This window comes from Chroicocephalus ridibundus, chromosome 6 (genome assembly GCF_963924245.1).
Source record: "Chroicocephalus ridibundus chromosome 6, bChrRid1.1, whole genome shotgun sequence".
Taxonomy (NCBI): domain Eukaryota; kingdom Metazoa; phylum Chordata; class Aves; order Charadriiformes; family Laridae; genus Chroicocephalus; species Chroicocephalus ridibundus.
The window spans coordinates 18,450,863-18,469,268 of record NC_086289.1 but is presented as its reverse complement, the minus strand read 5'-3'; the positions used below and the strand labels follow the sequence as shown (position 1 = coordinate 18,469,268).

Sequence of the window (18,406 nt, the reverse complement as noted above, 5' to 3'; positions counted from 1 at the left end):
GGAAGTTGCTTGGAGGTCAGTGACAAGTGGTGTTCCCCAGGGGTCAGTACTGGGTCCAGTCCTCTTCAATATATTCATCAATGACCTGGATGAGGGGATAGAGTGCACCCTCAGCAAGTTCACCGATGACACAAAGCTGGGGGGGGCGGCGGCTGACACACCAGAAGGCTGTGCCGCCGTACAGAGAGACCTGGACAGGCTGGAGATCTGCGCAAAGAGGAACCTTATGAAATTCAATAAGGGCAAGTGTAGGGTGCTGCACCTGGGGAGGAATAACCCCATGCACCAGTACAGGTTGGGGGCTGACCTGCTGGAGAGCAGCTCAGCTGAGAGAGAGCTGGGAGTCCTGGTAGACAACCGGATGACCATGAGCCAGCAATGTGCCCTCATAGCCAAGAAGGCCAATGGCATCCTGGGGTGCATCAAGAAGAGTGTGGCCAGCAGGTCAAGGGAGGTCATCCTCCCCCTCTACTCTGCCTTGGTGAGGCCGCACCTGGAGTACTGTGTCCAGTTGTGGGCTCCCCAGTTCAAGAGGGACAGGGAACTCCTGGAGAGGGTGCAGCAAAGGGCTACCAAGATGATTAGGGGACTGGAACACCTCTCTTAGGAAGAACGACTGGGGGATTTGGGTCTCTTCAGTCTGGAAAATAGATGGCTGAGGGGGGACCTTATCAACACTTATAAATACTTAAAGGGTGGGTGTCAGGAGGATGGGGCCAGGATCTTTTCAGTGGTGCCTGGGGACAGGACAAGAGGTAATGGGCACAAACTTGAGCATAGGAAGTTCCACCTAAACATGAGGAAGAACTTCTTTACTTTGAGGGTGGCAGAGCACTGGAACAGGCTGCCCAGAGAGGTGGTGGAGTGTCCAGCTCTGGAGACATTCAAAACCCACCTGGACGCGTTCCTGTGCAGCCTGCTCTAGGTGACCCTGCTCTGGCAGGGGGGTTGGACTAGGTGATCTCCAGAGGTCCCTTCCAGCCCTATGATTCTATGCTTATCTGAAGCCTCTAAAATGTTTCACTCTGTATGTGGGTTCCAAGTTAAGCAGGCATGTGAGGTTTTTTTTTTTCAAACCATATTTTTAAATGTCACCTGGACTCGTTTTTGTAGTGCTTAACCCCCAACTTGTGCAAACGCCTGTTTGTTTTGCTTGGGTTTATGCACTAGAAGTTCTCCACCACTTACTTATTCTGTGTACAATTTAAGAAGCAAACCAGTAAAATTCTTTGGGAAAGTGACTTCCATGCATGGAGCTGTGCAAAAATACCAGTCCATACCAGATGCAGAGCAACACCTTCGAAGTAATGCTCTTTGAAAATAAATCATCAAAAACTGCTACATATTTGCAGTGTGTGATGTGTTTGGAAGGGCTGTTGGCAGGGAAACAGGATAAGGGAATGTAAAGTGGGAAGCACATGAGTAGACTTCCTGACCTGTAACAAGATAATAGGAAATGTCATATTGGATTTCTTTTAAAGACACAAAGGTCTGTAACAGCAGAAGAGATTTGGTATTAATGAACATTCACATTTAGACAAAGGAGCATGTGAAAGAGGGACTGTGGAATAAGTTTCCCACCTATTACTTACATGTGTGCATCACCTGTATTTCTGTACAGTTACTGATTCTTTTACTAATACTGAGTTTGAGAGAGATTTAGGACTACCGGATCATAGTTTTGCTATTCTTTCACAGTATCCTCTTTTAATACTTAAGAAAAAGTCTGTAATTAGATACATGCTTGCAGTGCTGCAGAATTCCAAAAAGATGCTTGGTGGTGGAGTGTGCAAATGATACTCCCTTGCTTTGTCTGAATGCTAGTTCAGGATTGGAAAGACGGAGTCCTACGCCTACCTAAAGTCCTTGCTGCTGAGAGCTCTGATAATGACAGTTTAAAAAAAGGGGGGATGGGAGAGTGAGGGATGGACAATATTGTATTTATTTTTACATGTAAATTTGATGTCATTAACTGAAGTCTTTCAGAGGTAAAAACTTATTATTTCAGAAACCCAGTGTTTGTCATGAGCTTTTGACATTATTCATGAGTAGACCCATTAACCTGGGAGGTGTATCTGGTGTTAAGTGGGCTTTGAGTCTAAATCAAGAGGTCTTTACCTCAGAGGTTTGTGTTTTGATATATTTTACTTTAAAGTCTAGATTGAATTGGGATTTAGTTTTTGAGTGTAAAGGGTACATCTAGGGGATTGTCTCACCTGAGAAAGAGCACTGAGAAGAAATTACACTATGTCTTTGGCTTTATTTTCTCTCTCTGGAGGAAAATAAGCAGTGGATATTGCTATTTTTATTTTCAAGGTAGAGACAACTTTTGCTGAAACATTCTGCCACTGTTCTTTGCTGCAGTGTAGGGTAGAAGCAGAATAATGTGTTTCTCAACCCCGCTCCCTCTGGCTGCTTACTCAGCTCCTAGCAAATACACACTGCTGTTCCATGCAGCGTTACTCCTGACTTGTTCTGGGCACCTGGTCCATTGGTGTGCCTAAGGGGTGACTACAGAATTCATACTCTCCTTGAGAACAACGCAGCAGAAGATTGCAGTATAACCCATTATTTGTTACAGTTCCTAGAAACTTACATAGCTGTTCATCCAGCCCATTCTTAACACCGACACAGGAGGAGGAGCACAGAGGATGTTATTCTCTCTTAACACTGTGCCAAAACGCTTAACTCATTGCTTTGGCATGTTTCTGTAAATCAAGCCTGAAAGAACATTTGAATATTTTTCCATTTCTTTTTTCCTGGAGATAGAATTTGCTGCTTTATTTACAGGATCACTAAACTTTTGCAGATAGATTAAATGAGTACTCTTCATGGCAAAAAGACACAGTCATTGGAAAAGATAAATAAAGCAAACCACTGACATATATGCAGACAGACCATCGTAGGAATAAACTAGAGAAGACTCATATGATCCATGCTTAGCTAGATTTTCCAGCATAAGAATGTTTGAAAAGAGAGCACATCTGTTTTCTATTATGTCTATTACTGTTGGCAGAAAGATTTCAAACTCCCAGAACACAAATCTTTATACAGTTAGAAAACAAACAAACAAAAACCCCAGTAACTTCAGTTGTACCTGTAAAGTTAAGAAAAAAAAATGTTAACAGGAAGTTACCGTGTGCCTGAATGAAGTGATTTTCATTCTATTTGAAAGAGAGTTGGGATTATGCGTTTCCCCATGTTCTTTGCGTAGTTAGTAACCTAGCGACACAGAGGAAAACCAGATTGGACACACCCTTTTCTCAAGCAGAAAAATGCAGCCACAAATTCACAGTGCAGCAAATTATTTAATCATGTTTAAGTATTTTCCATACTTAAATAATTTCTAGATTGTTTGAATCCTCGTACAGCTTTTGTGTGGGTTCTTGTCCACATCAGTTTGGCTGTGCATAGCTGCAGGTTTTCTTTGCATACATTGTATGCAAGATCCAACCTGATTAAGATTCAGTTTGGGGGGTTTCTGCCTTGTACAAAATAGTAACAATGCTTTGTTTCTTTTTAAAAGTTATAACTGCAGTGTGGGGTCAAGTTTGCTAATGAGAATAATCAATATAAAACCTGGGCCAAAATAAACCCTTAAAAAAAGGTTAAAAGAATTTAAATGCTTGACTCTCGGGATTATAATCACTTGGCTTCCAGTAGAAGTAGCATGTAAACAGCTGCAGGATATGATATGCTAAAGAATTTAGTATAAATTGCTACCTTCTAACAGAGGAGGAGTAATAAAATGGTTGGCACTGTGAGTTAGCATTTCCTGATCCAGGCATGGGTGTGAAGTTTCACTTCTCTTGGTTATTTGGGCAGCTAGCAGCAAGTGCTAACCACAGCACTAACGGATTAATTAGCTTTGTCACAAATGCAACACTGTGTTTCGTAGTTGGTCATCAGTAGTTCATTGATTTCATGCTGATAAACTAAGTATTTCCCTTTGATTACTGGGGAGAAGGTATCACAGGCCTAGTACTGATAAGGTATATTTGAAGTGATTTAAAATCTGCTTCTAAATGTGGACTTTGGATTTATCTTTGGCACGTTACTCAGTGGTAGACCGGAATGTTTAAACTGCTTGTGGCAGGACAGGTTTTTTGATTTACTTCTGTAAAGCTGGAAAAGTTTAAGAGACCTGGCTACCTGGGCACTTCACGTATGCAAGTCTTAGGGATGGCCAAAAGGTACTTAAGCAGAGTTAAGCAGCAATACTCATTTGCTGTCTGCTGACAAAACAGCTGAAGAACAAAATGTCAGAGGACGTACTGAGCTATTTCAAAAGCAGAAACTGTTCCACTTGATGGTGTCAAGAGACCAGTGTGATCTGAAACTAAATGGGCAAATGTGGTCTGCCTAGGCAAGAGGAAGGAAGCTGAAATAGCTCCAGCAAAGAGCAGTGTCCTTTGAGGGTGAACAGGTGACAGAAAGTCTTTTCGGCTGTGCTGGAAGGAAAGGACTCCTTGTCACCTTGAAAGTCATGACTTCAGAGGGAGATTGAATGCACTCCTGTCTGAAGGTAAAAAGTCTTCAGAGATCAGAGGAACACGGCAACTTCACAACAGTTGTGCAGAGAACTGGGGGTCTCATTACATGTCAGAAGTAAGTACAGTAGCTGACCTTGCAGCAAAACATTAAACGGCAATGAACTGTTAATGGACATGGTGTCACAACAACAGCTGCTGCTGTTAGCTGACTCGGTCTTACCTGATTTAGCCCAAAGATTAGAGACCTGAGAGAAGCTTCTCAGGAAAAAGGCTTTCTCCAAGACCTGTGTGAGTGGCAAAGATGAGACCTAGCAATGACCTTGTTACTTATGAAAATATTACTTCAGCTGTATGATCAAAACTGGACTGGACATGGTCATGGCAACCTGTTCTATCTGACTCTGCTTCAATGGACGGGTTGGATTAGAGGATCTTGAGTGGTCCCTTCCAACCTCATCAATTATGTGATTCTGCTAAGGGAGGGGTGAAACATCCACAATCCAGTGAACAGAACGACTTCAGGACAGGCAAAAGACTAATTGCCTAAAGCTTAGAATTTGGCTAAAGCTTAGAAGCAGGCTAAGATAGTGTATAGGCTGAATAGTACATTTCTCACTCTTGCTAGAGTGGAAAAAGATTGTGGACTATTGTTTCCCAACCTGTTAAAGGAGGGGGAAACAAAGGACTTTACTTGCTTGCTACCAGTTGCTTCTAGTCTATGTAACTGATTCCCTCTTCAGTCTTCTGAAGGTGATCAGAATTTTAAAAACAATTACTATGTACTCAAATGTGTGCACAGTTATCATTTGCACAGGACGGATGAGGATGTAGAAATGGAAATTTACGCTGGAAAATTTCAAAAGCACTACTGTTGAACAAGCTGTTCTTGAGTTAATGTTACCAGATAGGAAGGTGTGGCTGCTGAAACAGTCACCCAGATGATTTGAGACTGGGTGACTTCTGAACTGAAGTTCTTTTTGGACTTAGTGTAAGTCACTCCACCTCATAGCAAATCAAAATAACAAGTCTACAAAATTTTTCTGCAAATGTACATAGGAAAATATTTTCTTTGCCTTTCTTTAGAATCAGGTTTGGCCTAGCTGGTTTGGGTAGTCTTGTTGGGTTTTTCCCTTCTATGATACCTCAAACTATGTATGTTTCTCTCTGTTATTCTCAAATGGGAAGGCATAGTCACGGTTGAAGTGTTTGGGGAAAATAAGAATATTTGGAATTGAAAGTTTATATTGATTAATTTTGCATTAAAGGAAGAAGAGTGAAGAGAAGTTGGTTTCTTTCAGTATCCAGCTGTGTAAATGAAATTCAAGAATTTGTTCCTTCCAATTGTAGGAATAGTTTCCCATTTGCTTATATTATACTTGCTTTCAAAGCTATTAACATGTTAGAATGCTATGTAATAAAGATAAAAATGCATTAAGCTGCACAGTATTTTTCTCTCTTAACTGCTTCAGGATTTGCAGTCATTAAGGAATTAACCTTTTCTGCTTTTTTTTTGAGTAGTATCAGTGGCTGTCTGCATGACGCATGCTCTTTACATAGAAAAGTTTGGTCAAATATAGGAGGAGATGCTCTCTTTGGTGTGTAATGTGAGACTTACTTGACTTCTATGTAACACCAGTTTTTGGAATGTTGAAGACACGGGAAAAAATAAAGCCTCTTTCTGTTTGAGGAGTTGCTGTTGTTTCCTGAGCTAGGTTGACCTTACTGTTTACTGTCAAGATTTGCTACATCAAATCATAAGCAATGTCACATAATACTACAGTTGGAAGGATATAGAAGACCACTGCCATGTATATCTGATGTTCCAAGCTAGGTTTGTCTTGTGGGTTGAATGCAATTTTGATTGTGTAACAGGAGAAATTGCTTCTTAAGCTCCCTAGAATTGGGAAATGCATCGACTCAGTGTTTCAGCTAACGTCCAGCTCTGTACAACAATTCGTAAAAAGTGAACATGTACCTACAGTTAATCTAATGCTCACTGAAATAACTAGGTGTATTTCCAATAGTTTTTTAAAGGACACTGGATCGACTACAGTACTGAATTTAAGTGTCTGTTCAGTAAAGGAAGGAGAAGCAGGTGTTAGAAATTATATCAGAGTTTCAGTTCTGGTCATCTTAAAGGTTAGAAACAGCTTCATACATTTCCTCTGCAGCGCAGCCTGATCTTAAACTGCTTTTCATATCTAGGCCATTCCCTGGATATGACAAATATGTGAGGCACAGATGGAATATTACTATGCTCTGGCAATTTGGGGGGCAGAAGTGAAAGGTTTGAGTAGTGAGTCAAAACTATCAAAAGATAACTGAGATTGGAGGAGGGAGATGAACTGGGAAAGCAGAGTTGAATGAGGAGGTGATAGCACCACAGTAGTAATTCTAACAAGTCATTTAAACAGAAAGTGTAGGGGGGTTTTGTTCACAGTTAAACAAAAGTTGTGATGTGTAATACCTGTAATGTATATTTGCAGGAAATTAATGTTTTATACTTACCTATCCTAATGTACTTTGCGAAATGTAAATTATGTTCTCACGAAATAGCCCCTGGGAGTAGCTATAATAATGCTCTTGTTCCATGTCAAAAAATGCCCTTGCATCCTTAGCTTCTCCATGAAAAAGCGCTGTAATCTATACACAGGGACCAAAGTTAAGTTCTCCATGTACAGATCTTTTTTCTGCTTTGGCAGCAAAGCTGGTATTTTATTTGTAAAACATGTTCTTTGTAATATTTACAGAGTGAAATTATCTTTGTTTTTTTTTCATTGGCAAAAATCTCAGTTATTCCAATAATCCACTTCAGTATAGGAGTGAGCTCTTATTACATATTATGGGAATGAAATACAGTGCCAGATATCATGAGACCAATGCCACACTGTTAGAAACTCTGCCTGAAAGAAGTTCTTCAGGTTAAAAGTGCATGCAATTTTTACTTTTTTGAAGGATGGGCATGAGAGATGCAGACCCAAATTAGGCAGAAGTAGCTCAGGAGAGTCTGACACACAATGTCAGATCTCCTGGCCTCTCTAAAGCCGTATCAAAACATTCTGAGAATTTAGAGGCAAGGAGATGAACCTATTCCAAAATGTAGAGTATGGGCAAGAAGATTAATTTTGTGAAGCCTCTAGTAAGCACATTGATTGCATTTGTTCTGTTTCGTTGTTTTCATTACAGAGATGTGTGTATGTCTTTTTGTGTCTCTTTCTGTGTAGTACAATGGCTGTCATATCTAGCTTTTATACATTAATTCTCACCTGAAAGTTTACAAAGCTATATAGGGATAGAAAGTATTACATCCTTCTGTTTGCCAGTGAGAATTCAGTGGCTGAAACAAATGACATGGCTGTTGAAAGTTATACAGATTATTTTCAAAAATACACATAAAATTTATTTAAATTCAAGTTTTTAACCTCTTTTAGGTTAAAGCTGTGTCTTCTGTAAAGAACGCCAGCACATTTATGTGTACTGAAACAGAAAATACAAATTAGCAGTACACAATTACTAGATAACATTTGCCATGATCTTTTGTTACGTCTTGGGTTTTCGAGTCATGGCTGGAGTTATTTGGTCAACTAACAGACACTAGCAGAAAACAAAAGGGAACTTCTGTTTGATGTATACTTGCATTCTAATAATGATTCTTACTTCATTTCAGATTAATTGGAAGTGCATCCATAGCACTTAAGGATCTTGTAGGTAACCAAAGCAGATCTTTTCCCTTCAAACTCATACCACTGCTAAATGAAAAGGGACAAGAAACTGGAGTGAGTGGCTTACATTTCCTTATTTTACTTCATTCTTGATCAAAATTCTCCAGCAACAGGGCTAATAATGAAACAATAATATTTTCAAGGTATTTCAAGGGATTTAAGGGTAATTTCTGCATCTCATCAGCTGTAGTTTAATATCATGGTTAGTTGGTCACAGGGTTGGGCTTTTTTTGCTGACTCCTCATGTTACTGTGGCAACTAGGAATAATAATGGTTTGTTCAATAATCCAAAACCACAGTCAGGCACAAAAAAGACAATTCTATAATTAGAATGGAAAATGACATAGTGTTTTTCTTCCAGGATGGAGGTATGAGCAAGCAATTAGAAGAGCCAGATAGGAAATTTTACTTATGGTTCAGACTTGTATATTGTTAGTTAGATACTGTTATTTCTCACTGCCTTTGTTTTTCCATCTGCAAATTTAGGATGTCACCTAGTCTGCCATGAATATTGTGGAACTAAATAAATTAACATTTGTAGAACATCTTATATACTTGTATTGTGACAGATTTTTCTAAATATAAACACAGTGATTCCATTTGTTAGATATTATTTTAGAGCCTATTCCATTAGCTGCAAATCGTGTCATCTGTATTGTTTGTATGTATATATAGCTTAATAACAGTTTATTAATTTACTAATAGCTGAAATCTTATTATAAACTGTGCTATGACTATGAATAGTTAACTGTTCATGTACAGTGTTAGAACAACTTACTGCTTTAAATCAATTGTGAATACTGTGTGCTACGTAAAAAACCATGTATTTCTCCATAGGCGACAATTGATTTGGTGGTAGGATATGAGCCACCAGCTGGACCTGCAAATCCAAATGATCCAGGAGGGACCAATACACAAGAAGGTATTTCAATCTTTTCTCAGAACATTTTTGTTAAAAGATCATGGAGATATTTAAGATAAGGCAAGAAAGTGATTCAGCAGCATTGTTCATCAGAAAAAAATGTAACGAGAAGCAAGCATGTCAAGACTGTCAGATAGTGATTTTAAAGAAATTAAGGATGATTCAGAACTACATCTATGAAGAAAATTGGCATTTCTTGACATAAAATGATGTTTAGGATAATTTTCTCCAGTGGAATCAGGTTACAGAAGAATGATGTTGCTTGAAAGATTTTCAAAACAGCTTTTGTTTAGGAAAGAAAGTTTTTTGAATACTTTTTGGCCTAACCAAAAAAGCAGAGAAGTCACATTTTTTGAAAAATATATTTTATTACTTTCAACGTCAGAGAGCTTTGTGAAAAGATTTTCTTAAGTCATTAAACTTTTCCTGGAGAATAAGTAAGTTTTGAAAGACACTGTTGTATGGAGTTGCCATCCCTGGAGGTATTGAAGAGATGTGTAGATGTGGTGCTGAGGGACATGGTTTAGTGGTGGGTTTGGCAGTGTTAGATTGGTGGTTGGACTCCTGAAGGTCCCTCCCAACCTAGACGATTCTATGATCTTATATTAGGCTTGATATTTGACTAGCTTATGAAATATTGTGATCAGTAGGAAATATCCTCTGGTCTCTATATATCATATTAACCAGGCTTTTGCTGAGAATGTTTTTGAGATCCTCTGGTTTTCCAGACTCTTAAAAGAACTATGAAGTAACAACAGTTTTTTGCAACTGACAGGCAAATAATTACCCTAATATCCAGGCTGTGTTTGTGCAGAAAGAAGTAAACGTAATAAATGTTATATGTTTGAGGAGAAATAACTCAGTTCGACCATAGATAGATAATAACATAAGAAGGAAAAATTGAAATGAGGAGACTTCTGGGGGGCAATTTTGATTCCATTTACTTCACTGAGAGGTGTTTTTGGGGAGTGGAAGGATAGGTAAATGCAAACACAAAAGCCGTGTGTTAAATTAGTACACTTCAAAATAATTTTATAGAAACGTGGATGTGAAGGCTTAAAAGACAAATTAATTTTTATGAGATTATTTTGATAGCTTTTTAAAAAGGTACTTGAACTATAAGGTAATACAGGTAAAATAAAACATGGCAAGTTTTTAGCTAGTATCCAGCAACTGTATGAAAATTATTTCAGTGCAAATTATCAAACATATGTTAGTTAATTATTGTAAATACCTATTTTCATTAAATGAAATCACATCCCCAGCTGAGATTGCTACATCTCAGTTTCAGAAATTAAAAATTTAGTGCCCAGTCAGGGTGAGTAACCAATCAGTTGCGTGGATCCATCCAGGCAGATGGATTTTGAGAGATGTTAGGGAGGTGGGGTCTTCCAGTTACAAAATATATGGTATGTCAGTCTCCATGGTTTTATGTCTCTTGCAAGGATCACTGAGGACATCATTATGCAAAGTGATTTTAACCCTGTGTCGGCAAACTACTTCATAAAGTTAACAAACATTCTGTTAATGCTAACCATCAGAGACACAGCTTGTTCTTTCTGTAGACTGTAGATTTTACCATAGTCACTGTCCTTCAGTTAAGAAAAGAAGCTGGAAACACAAGGGAGTGACACACTTTTGTGGTCTAGATATTTACAGATCCTGTTTTGCAATACTGGAATCTCACTGTATGATCCATGTGTCATGTGGTTGTAGACAGTCTTACACAGAGGTATTGTGATTTCAGAACTCTCAAAGAGGCTTACTAAGAAACTTTAACTTATTCCACAGTTAAATACTGTGGAGGAGGATTTGGAGTTTTATTTTGGATGGCAGACCCTAAACGTCTTAATGTTTTCAAGATTCTGAAGTTAAAACAAATGCTATGCTATAGCCTAGTCTTGCCGCTGGGAAACAGCTTCAACTGGAATAAAACTAATCACTTCTGGTGTATTGTGAACTAGTCTAGTGACAACTACAGCTGAACTATACTTTGCTAAAACTTCAGTTGGATGGTTTAAAAAACTGTATGAGAATTGTATTAGATACTCTGCGTCCTGAAGAGGGACAGATCTACAGTTACTTTGGTTAGGATATAAATTTGTTCTTAAGTGGGCTAAAATGACTAGCTTTCAAAAGGAGTTGCAAGCATGTGGTTAGCAAAACAAATTGTTGAAGAGAGATAATAATACAATTTTAGTGGAACTCTTGGATATCAGACTCCTACTCCTGTAACTTTAACATCAAGTTGTATTATTTTTTCATTAATTGCACTGTTTTTTTTGCTGTATGAGATGGAGAAGATGATGGAGGTTATGAGGATGGCTTGGATGGTCCAGTTGGTGGTAACATACCAACAGTTCCAAGTGGCACGAAGGAAGCCCAGCTAGCTAAACGCATCACCAAAGGAAAGAAAACACGGAGAATCCTTTCTAACAAACCACAAGATTTCCAGGTAATAGATTTATTAAATGTTGCATGTTCTCTTTTTCTGCCTGGCATGACATTGGTCTTTTCACATAGCCTGAATGTAATTCAATGTCAGATTGTGCAAATCTAATGCACTGTAGAGACAATTAGCCTTTTCATTTGAAAGCCTGTATTTCAAAAGTATTCTTCAAATTTGCCTGTTACAGAGATGTCCAATTTTGTGCAGTTCTGACTGAAATCTAGATGAACCTTATTTAATGCATAGTTTATAGATAGCAAACTACAATAGCAGCTTTCACTATAAGTAGTAAAAGCAATAAAAAAGAATTTTACTGAAATAATTATCTCCAACTCATCTTGTAAAATTCAAGTAAAATTATACTTGCTATCATAATTAAGTTTGAAAAGTCTGCCCAGTCCATATCTGCCAGCTACTTCAGGTGCTGGGTAACTTTTTTGGTGTTATAGTAAGGAATTGTTGTCACCAGGATGATAGATAATATAGAGAATGAATTAATAAAAATATTTGAATTTATTTTTTTTTTCAGATTCGTGTTAGAGTTATTGAAGGTCGTCAGTTGCCTGGAAATAACATAAAACCAGTAGTCAAAGTTCATGTTTGCGGTCAGACACACCGAACAAGAATCAAAAGAGGAAACAACCCATATTTTGATGAAGTGAGTGTCATAAGAACACTGTAGCTGAACTCTAGTAGCTATCAAATGTATAAAAATAGTTATTACAGCTTTCATTACAATCAATGAATAAGTATTTAGTAGTATTTAAGGGTAATTATGGCTAACATGCATTTTGCAATCCCCAGTCCCTTCCTTTATGTATTCACATCACTAAACACATCTCTGTCGCTGGCAGTCTTAGCAGATAAAACTATCTAGAAGGAAGTCAAACTTCAGCTGAGACATATGGCACATGTTCTTTGATGCAGTTCGCCATGTGACTTAATAATGTCTTTGAATAGTTGCGTGCATGTTATAAAATCATAGAAAAAATAATTAGGAATCATTGTAGACCTTTATGGTGTATGCAGATGAGCTTTCAGTGCAATGCTCTGGGGGAATAAGACTGCCACACAGAATCTGGAAATGTCATTGCCATGCTACCCATGATTTATAAAAGCACAGCTAGATTTCTTTGTCTAGACAGGGATCTGTACATCGAACACGCTGAAATACAGGAGAGAATTCAAAGGTGTATAAGAATGACACAAGAATAATAAGACACAAGAATAAATAGTATCTTTATCTTCACACTATCAAACTATTAAATTTATTCCTGTGGCCTTGAATTTCAAAGATGCAAGTCATTACAATTGCTATCACCACTATCCCTAAAAGACTTTTTTGACAGCTACAATAGAGGTGGCTAGACCAGGATTGAATGTCCTGGAAAATGAACAACCTTTATAATTCCCAAAGTTGTTCCCCTGAGGAAAATGTGAAGTGCAGAGCAAGAAGCAAGAGCAATGCTGAAAGTCTGCAGCATAGCTATGCCTACTGCATTCATTCAAATGGAAGTTGTGACTGTCTTTTGTCTATTTTGTACTAAATTTATTTACTAAATTTAGGTTTTTATTAAGTGCTAGATTATCATATAATGTGTCCAGCAAGGAGGCAGGGTAAAAGTCCTGTAGCAGGCATGCTTCACAAGTCTCTTAAAATAATGTGTTTACATTTTCTGTTCAGACAATTATGTGTTTGTCACTTTGAGAAAGGCTTTTTGTTTCTTTTTACCTTAACAGATATTTTTCTACAATGTCCACATGACTCCTGTAGAGTTGCTTGATGAAACAGTTAGCATTCGGGTAAGAAAAAACGCATCTTCAAAAGGTTGCTGGATGCATATAGCATTGTCTGGCTATTTCGCTATGATGTTTAGGAACATTCCTGTTTCATGCTTATCTGTCTTTTTAGGTGTATGATTCTTACTCTTTACGAGCAGACTGTCTAATGGGAGAATTTAAGGTGGGTGTGAAACAACTTCCATATCTTGAATAAACTAAATAAAATGAGAGAAATTTTTTAAGTATTTTTTTTAAATGTTTAAATTTATGCTACTTTAGCATGGGACCAAAGAATTACCTGATGATGTCTCACTTCTTGTGCTAGAAACCATTTGCTCAAAGCACTAGCAAACAGTTTTCTAATTTGAGTAAAAGGTTATTGATAAAGAAAATTGTATATTTTATAAGTCACGTTCTCTAACTTGCATCCAAAAGAAAAAATATTTACCAAAAGGTAAATTTTTTCCTCAAAAAACCCCAGGGTGATTATTTGGTATGAGGTAGGGTTTGAAGAGATAATTTTGTTAGATAGCTTATAGGCAGAATAGTGATATGTACGAAGGCATAAAGATACACATTCACAAGTAATGTGGAAAGGTGTTCCTTTGGTCAGAAGTGTGTTAAGTAAAAGAGATGGTGGAAAAGTCTCTTAGTTAAAGTATTTTCTGTGGTCCTGATGATATTAGTGAGATTGTCTCAATTTGTGTTTGTTATGGTCAATATTGGGAGGTAGACATCTGCCTGTTGAAGATGTTCCTAAAGCAATACAGACAAAGAATTCACATGACAATTGTAATTGCTACTGGGATCCCCTATTATAACATTTCCAATATCGGTGTTGGCTATATTTTCTGTTTGCTTATTTTGTACTGAATAAATTCAGTAGGTCTCTAGACCAGCTTTTCCACACAAAAAGTATGGAAGTGTGCTCTTTTCTAAATGAAGCAGTTTCTGCCACAAAGCTGGTTGCTTTTTCTTCTCACTGCTTATTATCTATGTAATTTTTAGTGATTCAGACAGTGGTATGTTGAGCTCTGGAGGACTGATCCTTCACCAAGCAGGTGATAGCATGTCCTTCAGCTGCCTTCTGTTCCTGCAGGCACACATTCCAGGAGAAAACCCCAAGGGTAATTCTCTCTAGAAAATCACTCTTGCAGACCTGCAAGGAGTACTATCCCCAACTGCCATAAGGAAACATACTTACCTTCCTGAACATGTTTGAAATCTGATATAATCAATACAGTCGTGGTATATGTGCAAGATTGTCGAGATTTGACACAGTGCGGGGGGGGGGAATTGCCGATCATCTTCATAAAAGAGAAGGGAAATTGCTCATTAAAAAAAACAAGCTTCATTTCTGGAACTGAAGGATAAAATGTTGAGCAGGAAATAGAAACAAAAATGTTCTGAAAAGCCTGTCTGAACACAAAATAATGGGGGAACACAGGGAATTCAAGAAGCAGTAAGCTAGCCCCATCTTCTGTCTCTGATAAATGAAAAAGCTGGGGATCTGAGGAAAGAAGAAGTAACTACAGCTCTTAGTTCTGTTAATTTTTTCTTGCATTTTCTTCTTGGCTGCTGTATCCATTCAAAATCCCTTATTTTTCAACGTAAGGCATTTTCTCCTCCCAAGAATATGCTATGTAAACTTTTGTTTGTGACAGGAGAAAAATGTAGTAATACTCATTAAAAACTTGAGGGGAGTTGCCCTGGCATTTTTGTTTGGTATTTCTTCAGAGGTAATGCCTTTGATCTTTATTTCAGATTGACATTGGCTATGTTTATGATGAGCCTGGTAAGTAACAGTTACTTCAGAGCTTCTTTCCTAGCTTGAAACTTGAAGTTGAAACTTTTTGTTAAGTTTCTAAAGTAAAAGAAGAAAGTTAATGGAAAATTATTTGAGGTTGCTGCTTTAAATATTAACTTTTAAAAATCCAGCAATATATAACTCCATTCAGTGGTTTCAAGATGAAGTAAAAGCACCTAAAATTTGGATATTAATTTTGGTATCAAAGGCCTAAAATGTGAAAAATAATAATGCAAAAATGTTTGATAATTATGTCCCTGAATTATTCTGCCACAACATTTTAACGCCACTAGATTTCTTGTTTTGAATGACACTATTGAGTCCTGTCTAGAAAGAATAAATTTTTTAAATAATTAGTTTTAGGATAAAGCATGATTTTGGAACAGTTGACTGATTTTATGATTTCTGCCATTTTGTAATGGATATTACTGGGGGCGGGCGGTGGTGTTTGTTTTATTTTAGGCCATGCAGTCATGAGAAAATGGCTTTTGCTGAGTGATCCTGAAGATACAAATTCAGGAGCTAAAGGCTATATGAAAGTCAGCATGTTTGTCCTGGGAACGGGAGATGAGCCACCAGTAAGTTTCATTTAAATGTTTTTCTTCCCCTCTCCACCCCACAGATTCATGTCCCCTTGACATATTTTTGAATAATGTATAATTCACCCTGTGAGCAGTATTTAAGACAAGATTTACCAGTTGTTTCAAAGGCATCCAGTGCTAAGTTAGAGCTTATTTTGTTATCCTGTCCAATTAAGCAACCTCTGGACCAGTTCTGGGTGTGTTGATCTACCATTTGTAGAGACTTCTTCACATCCTGGAAGAAGTAGAGAGGCATTAGCCTGGTGTCGCATGCAAGCTAATATGTAATTCTCCTTAGCATGGCTAATCAGGCTAAGCAACATACTGATACCAGTTCCAGGACTAAGTCAGGAATGTCTCCACTACTACGTAATGTAGACAAGCCCATAGAGGAACCTGAGTACCAGAAACCAACAAATATTCGCCAGGTGAAAATCAGACCCATCAATAATTACAAGTTAGGCACAAGTAATTTGATGCGTATGAAAGCAGTAGGTAATTTTAAGAATCTAATCCTTAACTGTCTGCTCTTCTGTCAAGGTGAAAACAGGCCCTGTTTTCTGTGCCACGTTTTTCTTATTTGACCATTTTCTGTAGTTTAAGTTCTGCTGTTCTCCCTGCCTGAGATTTTTGCATACTGCAACACCTTAGTTAAATATAATATGGTCACCAGAACCGTGGATGATCTTCTTGTTCCATGTTAACTCTTCTGTTCTGCTATCCACATGATTCTTGAAATCACAAGAATATGTCTAATTACCTGTGGTGAAATCTTTTATTTCCTTTTTTTTTTTTTAAAGTAGGAAGCATTAAGTTCTGGTAAATTGTATCAGAGTTGCGTGCATTTTCTAATTGCAGTAAGATGCCTTACAACAATATTTATCTTGAGATAAGTATGAAAATTGTATGAAGCTGACATTATACGAGTGCCAAAATCATCATCATCTGATGACGATGATGATGATTTTAAAAGTATGATTATAATGGGCTCCTGCAATTGAGTACTTTAGAGATAAAGATGTAATTAAAGTAGTTTAGGTAGAATTAATTTTGGTGGCTTGATAATTTGATTAAATTTGATTCTTTATAATGAAACTGACAACAGTCTTCTATCTGAAGAGTGTTGTGGGCACCAGTTTAACTAGTCACCTTAATTCTGTACATTACTCTGTCTTTCTTATATACCAGATACTATGTACTGTATCTCCCAACAGGTTGAAAAAAGGGAAAGAGATAATGAAAGCGATGATGTGGAGAGCAATCTGTTATTACCTGCTGGAATTGCACTTCGATGGGTCACTTTCCTTCTCAAAATCTACAGAGCTGAGGACATTCCGCAAAGTATGCAGCTTCTTACTACTTGTCCACCAATGTATTTGATTACCATTATAAATATTTGTGTTAGCTGTTCAGAAACGTTTCTTGAACATAACACATCTTGAATGTTTTACATTGTTACTTGAGCCAGTAATTCCGTGATGGCTTAGGTAGCCCATTTCAAGTCCTTTGGTAATGCTTAGTAAGTCTATTTAATTCTTTTAATGGATAATTTCATGTGTTACCCATTAGATTAGTAATGTTCATCTGTTGCTGAGTGGGCCACAGAGCTTCTGGTAGTGGGAAAGGGTCATCTTCATTAGCCCTTCTCCAAGTAACTAACATTCGAGTACCACTGATCTGCAGATAAGCTGGATGTTCTCTGTATGTCTGCCTCAAGAATATGTGTCATATGTGTATGTGTCAACTTCCTGTTGGATCCCAACCCTGCCCACTTTTGAGAGGTTATCAGACAGGTGGTTCCCTGCCGCCCTCTTATCCAAGGCCATTTAGATCCTCGTAGATAAATAGTACTGCTGATAGCCCCCCACACCTTCCTTTTCGCAGCAATCCATTAATTCTTCTTCATAGGTACTTATAGCTGCAGCTGTTTTGCACTGGGTGAAAGGCCACAGGACTACTGAAATCAGCCAGCTGCTGCTGTGATGGCCAAGGCAGCCTGTATTGCCAGCAGCCTGCTCCTGAGTGGCCATGAGGAATAAGGAACTGGCTGTATCCCAGAAAGCTGTATGCAGATTTTATTTGTGTCAGCACTCTAATGTTGAGAGAATGGTTATTTCTATCACTATATGCCATATGTGTTTTCTGATAGAATATAGGTGGCTTTTTATCCCTTCTTAGCATAATTTCTCACTTATATCCGTGACAACAAATGACAATTTCTACAGGTATATGCATAATGTTTTTCAAATACAACTATGCCTCTAAATTCAGGAGCCATCAGCACTCCTAATGATGTTTCAGAAATTTATATTCTTGAAATTGCTCCTCAGCCCAAATTCTCCATTTTTACCAGCAACACTGATCAGAATTTGGTTTATCAGATTAGACTTTACCCTACCTAGATCTGTAAGCTGGTTGTTTTTGACGGGATTGCTATGGGAAATTTATTATTTAGGCTGAATAAATAAATAAAATAATAATAAAAAAGCATAAACCTTAATTTCTTCTTTGACACCTCTCCAGTGGATGATGCTTTTTCACAGACTGTCAAGGAAATATTTGGAGGAGAAGCAGACAAGAAAAACCTGGTAGATCCATTTGTAGAAGTTTCTTTTGCTGGGAAAAAGGTAATTTAGTAAATAACTGAATC

At 37.7% G+C, this 18,406-nt stretch overlaps 1 protein-coding gene across 4 annotated transcripts in view; it reads left to right on the top strand.

Annotated features, from left to right (window-relative positions):
- The window catches only part of MYOF (myoferlin), a 70,751-nt gene that overhangs the window by 10,514 nt on the left and 41,831 nt on the right, over positions 1-18,406 (top strand). For all 4 annotated transcript variants that reach the window (XM_063338960.1, XM_063338959.1, XM_063338962.1 and 1 more), the window contains exons 4-13: positions 8,161-8,269; positions 9,053-9,137; positions 11,432-11,592; positions 12,116-12,244; positions 13,327-13,389; positions 13,499-13,549; positions 15,133-15,163; positions 15,638-15,753; positions 16,971-17,097; positions 18,280-18,383. In XM_063338960.1, coding sequence (XP_063195030.1) covers positions 8,161-8,269; positions 9,053-9,137; positions 11,432-11,592; positions 12,116-12,244; positions 13,327-13,389; positions 13,499-13,549; positions 15,133-15,163; positions 15,638-15,753; positions 16,971-17,097; positions 18,280-18,383 — 976 coding nt within the window. The remainder of the gene's footprint in view (positions 1-8,160; positions 8,270-9,052; positions 9,138-11,431; positions 11,593-12,115; positions 12,245-13,326; positions 13,390-13,498; positions 13,550-15,132; positions 15,164-15,637; positions 15,754-16,970; positions 17,098-18,279; positions 18,384-18,406) is intronic.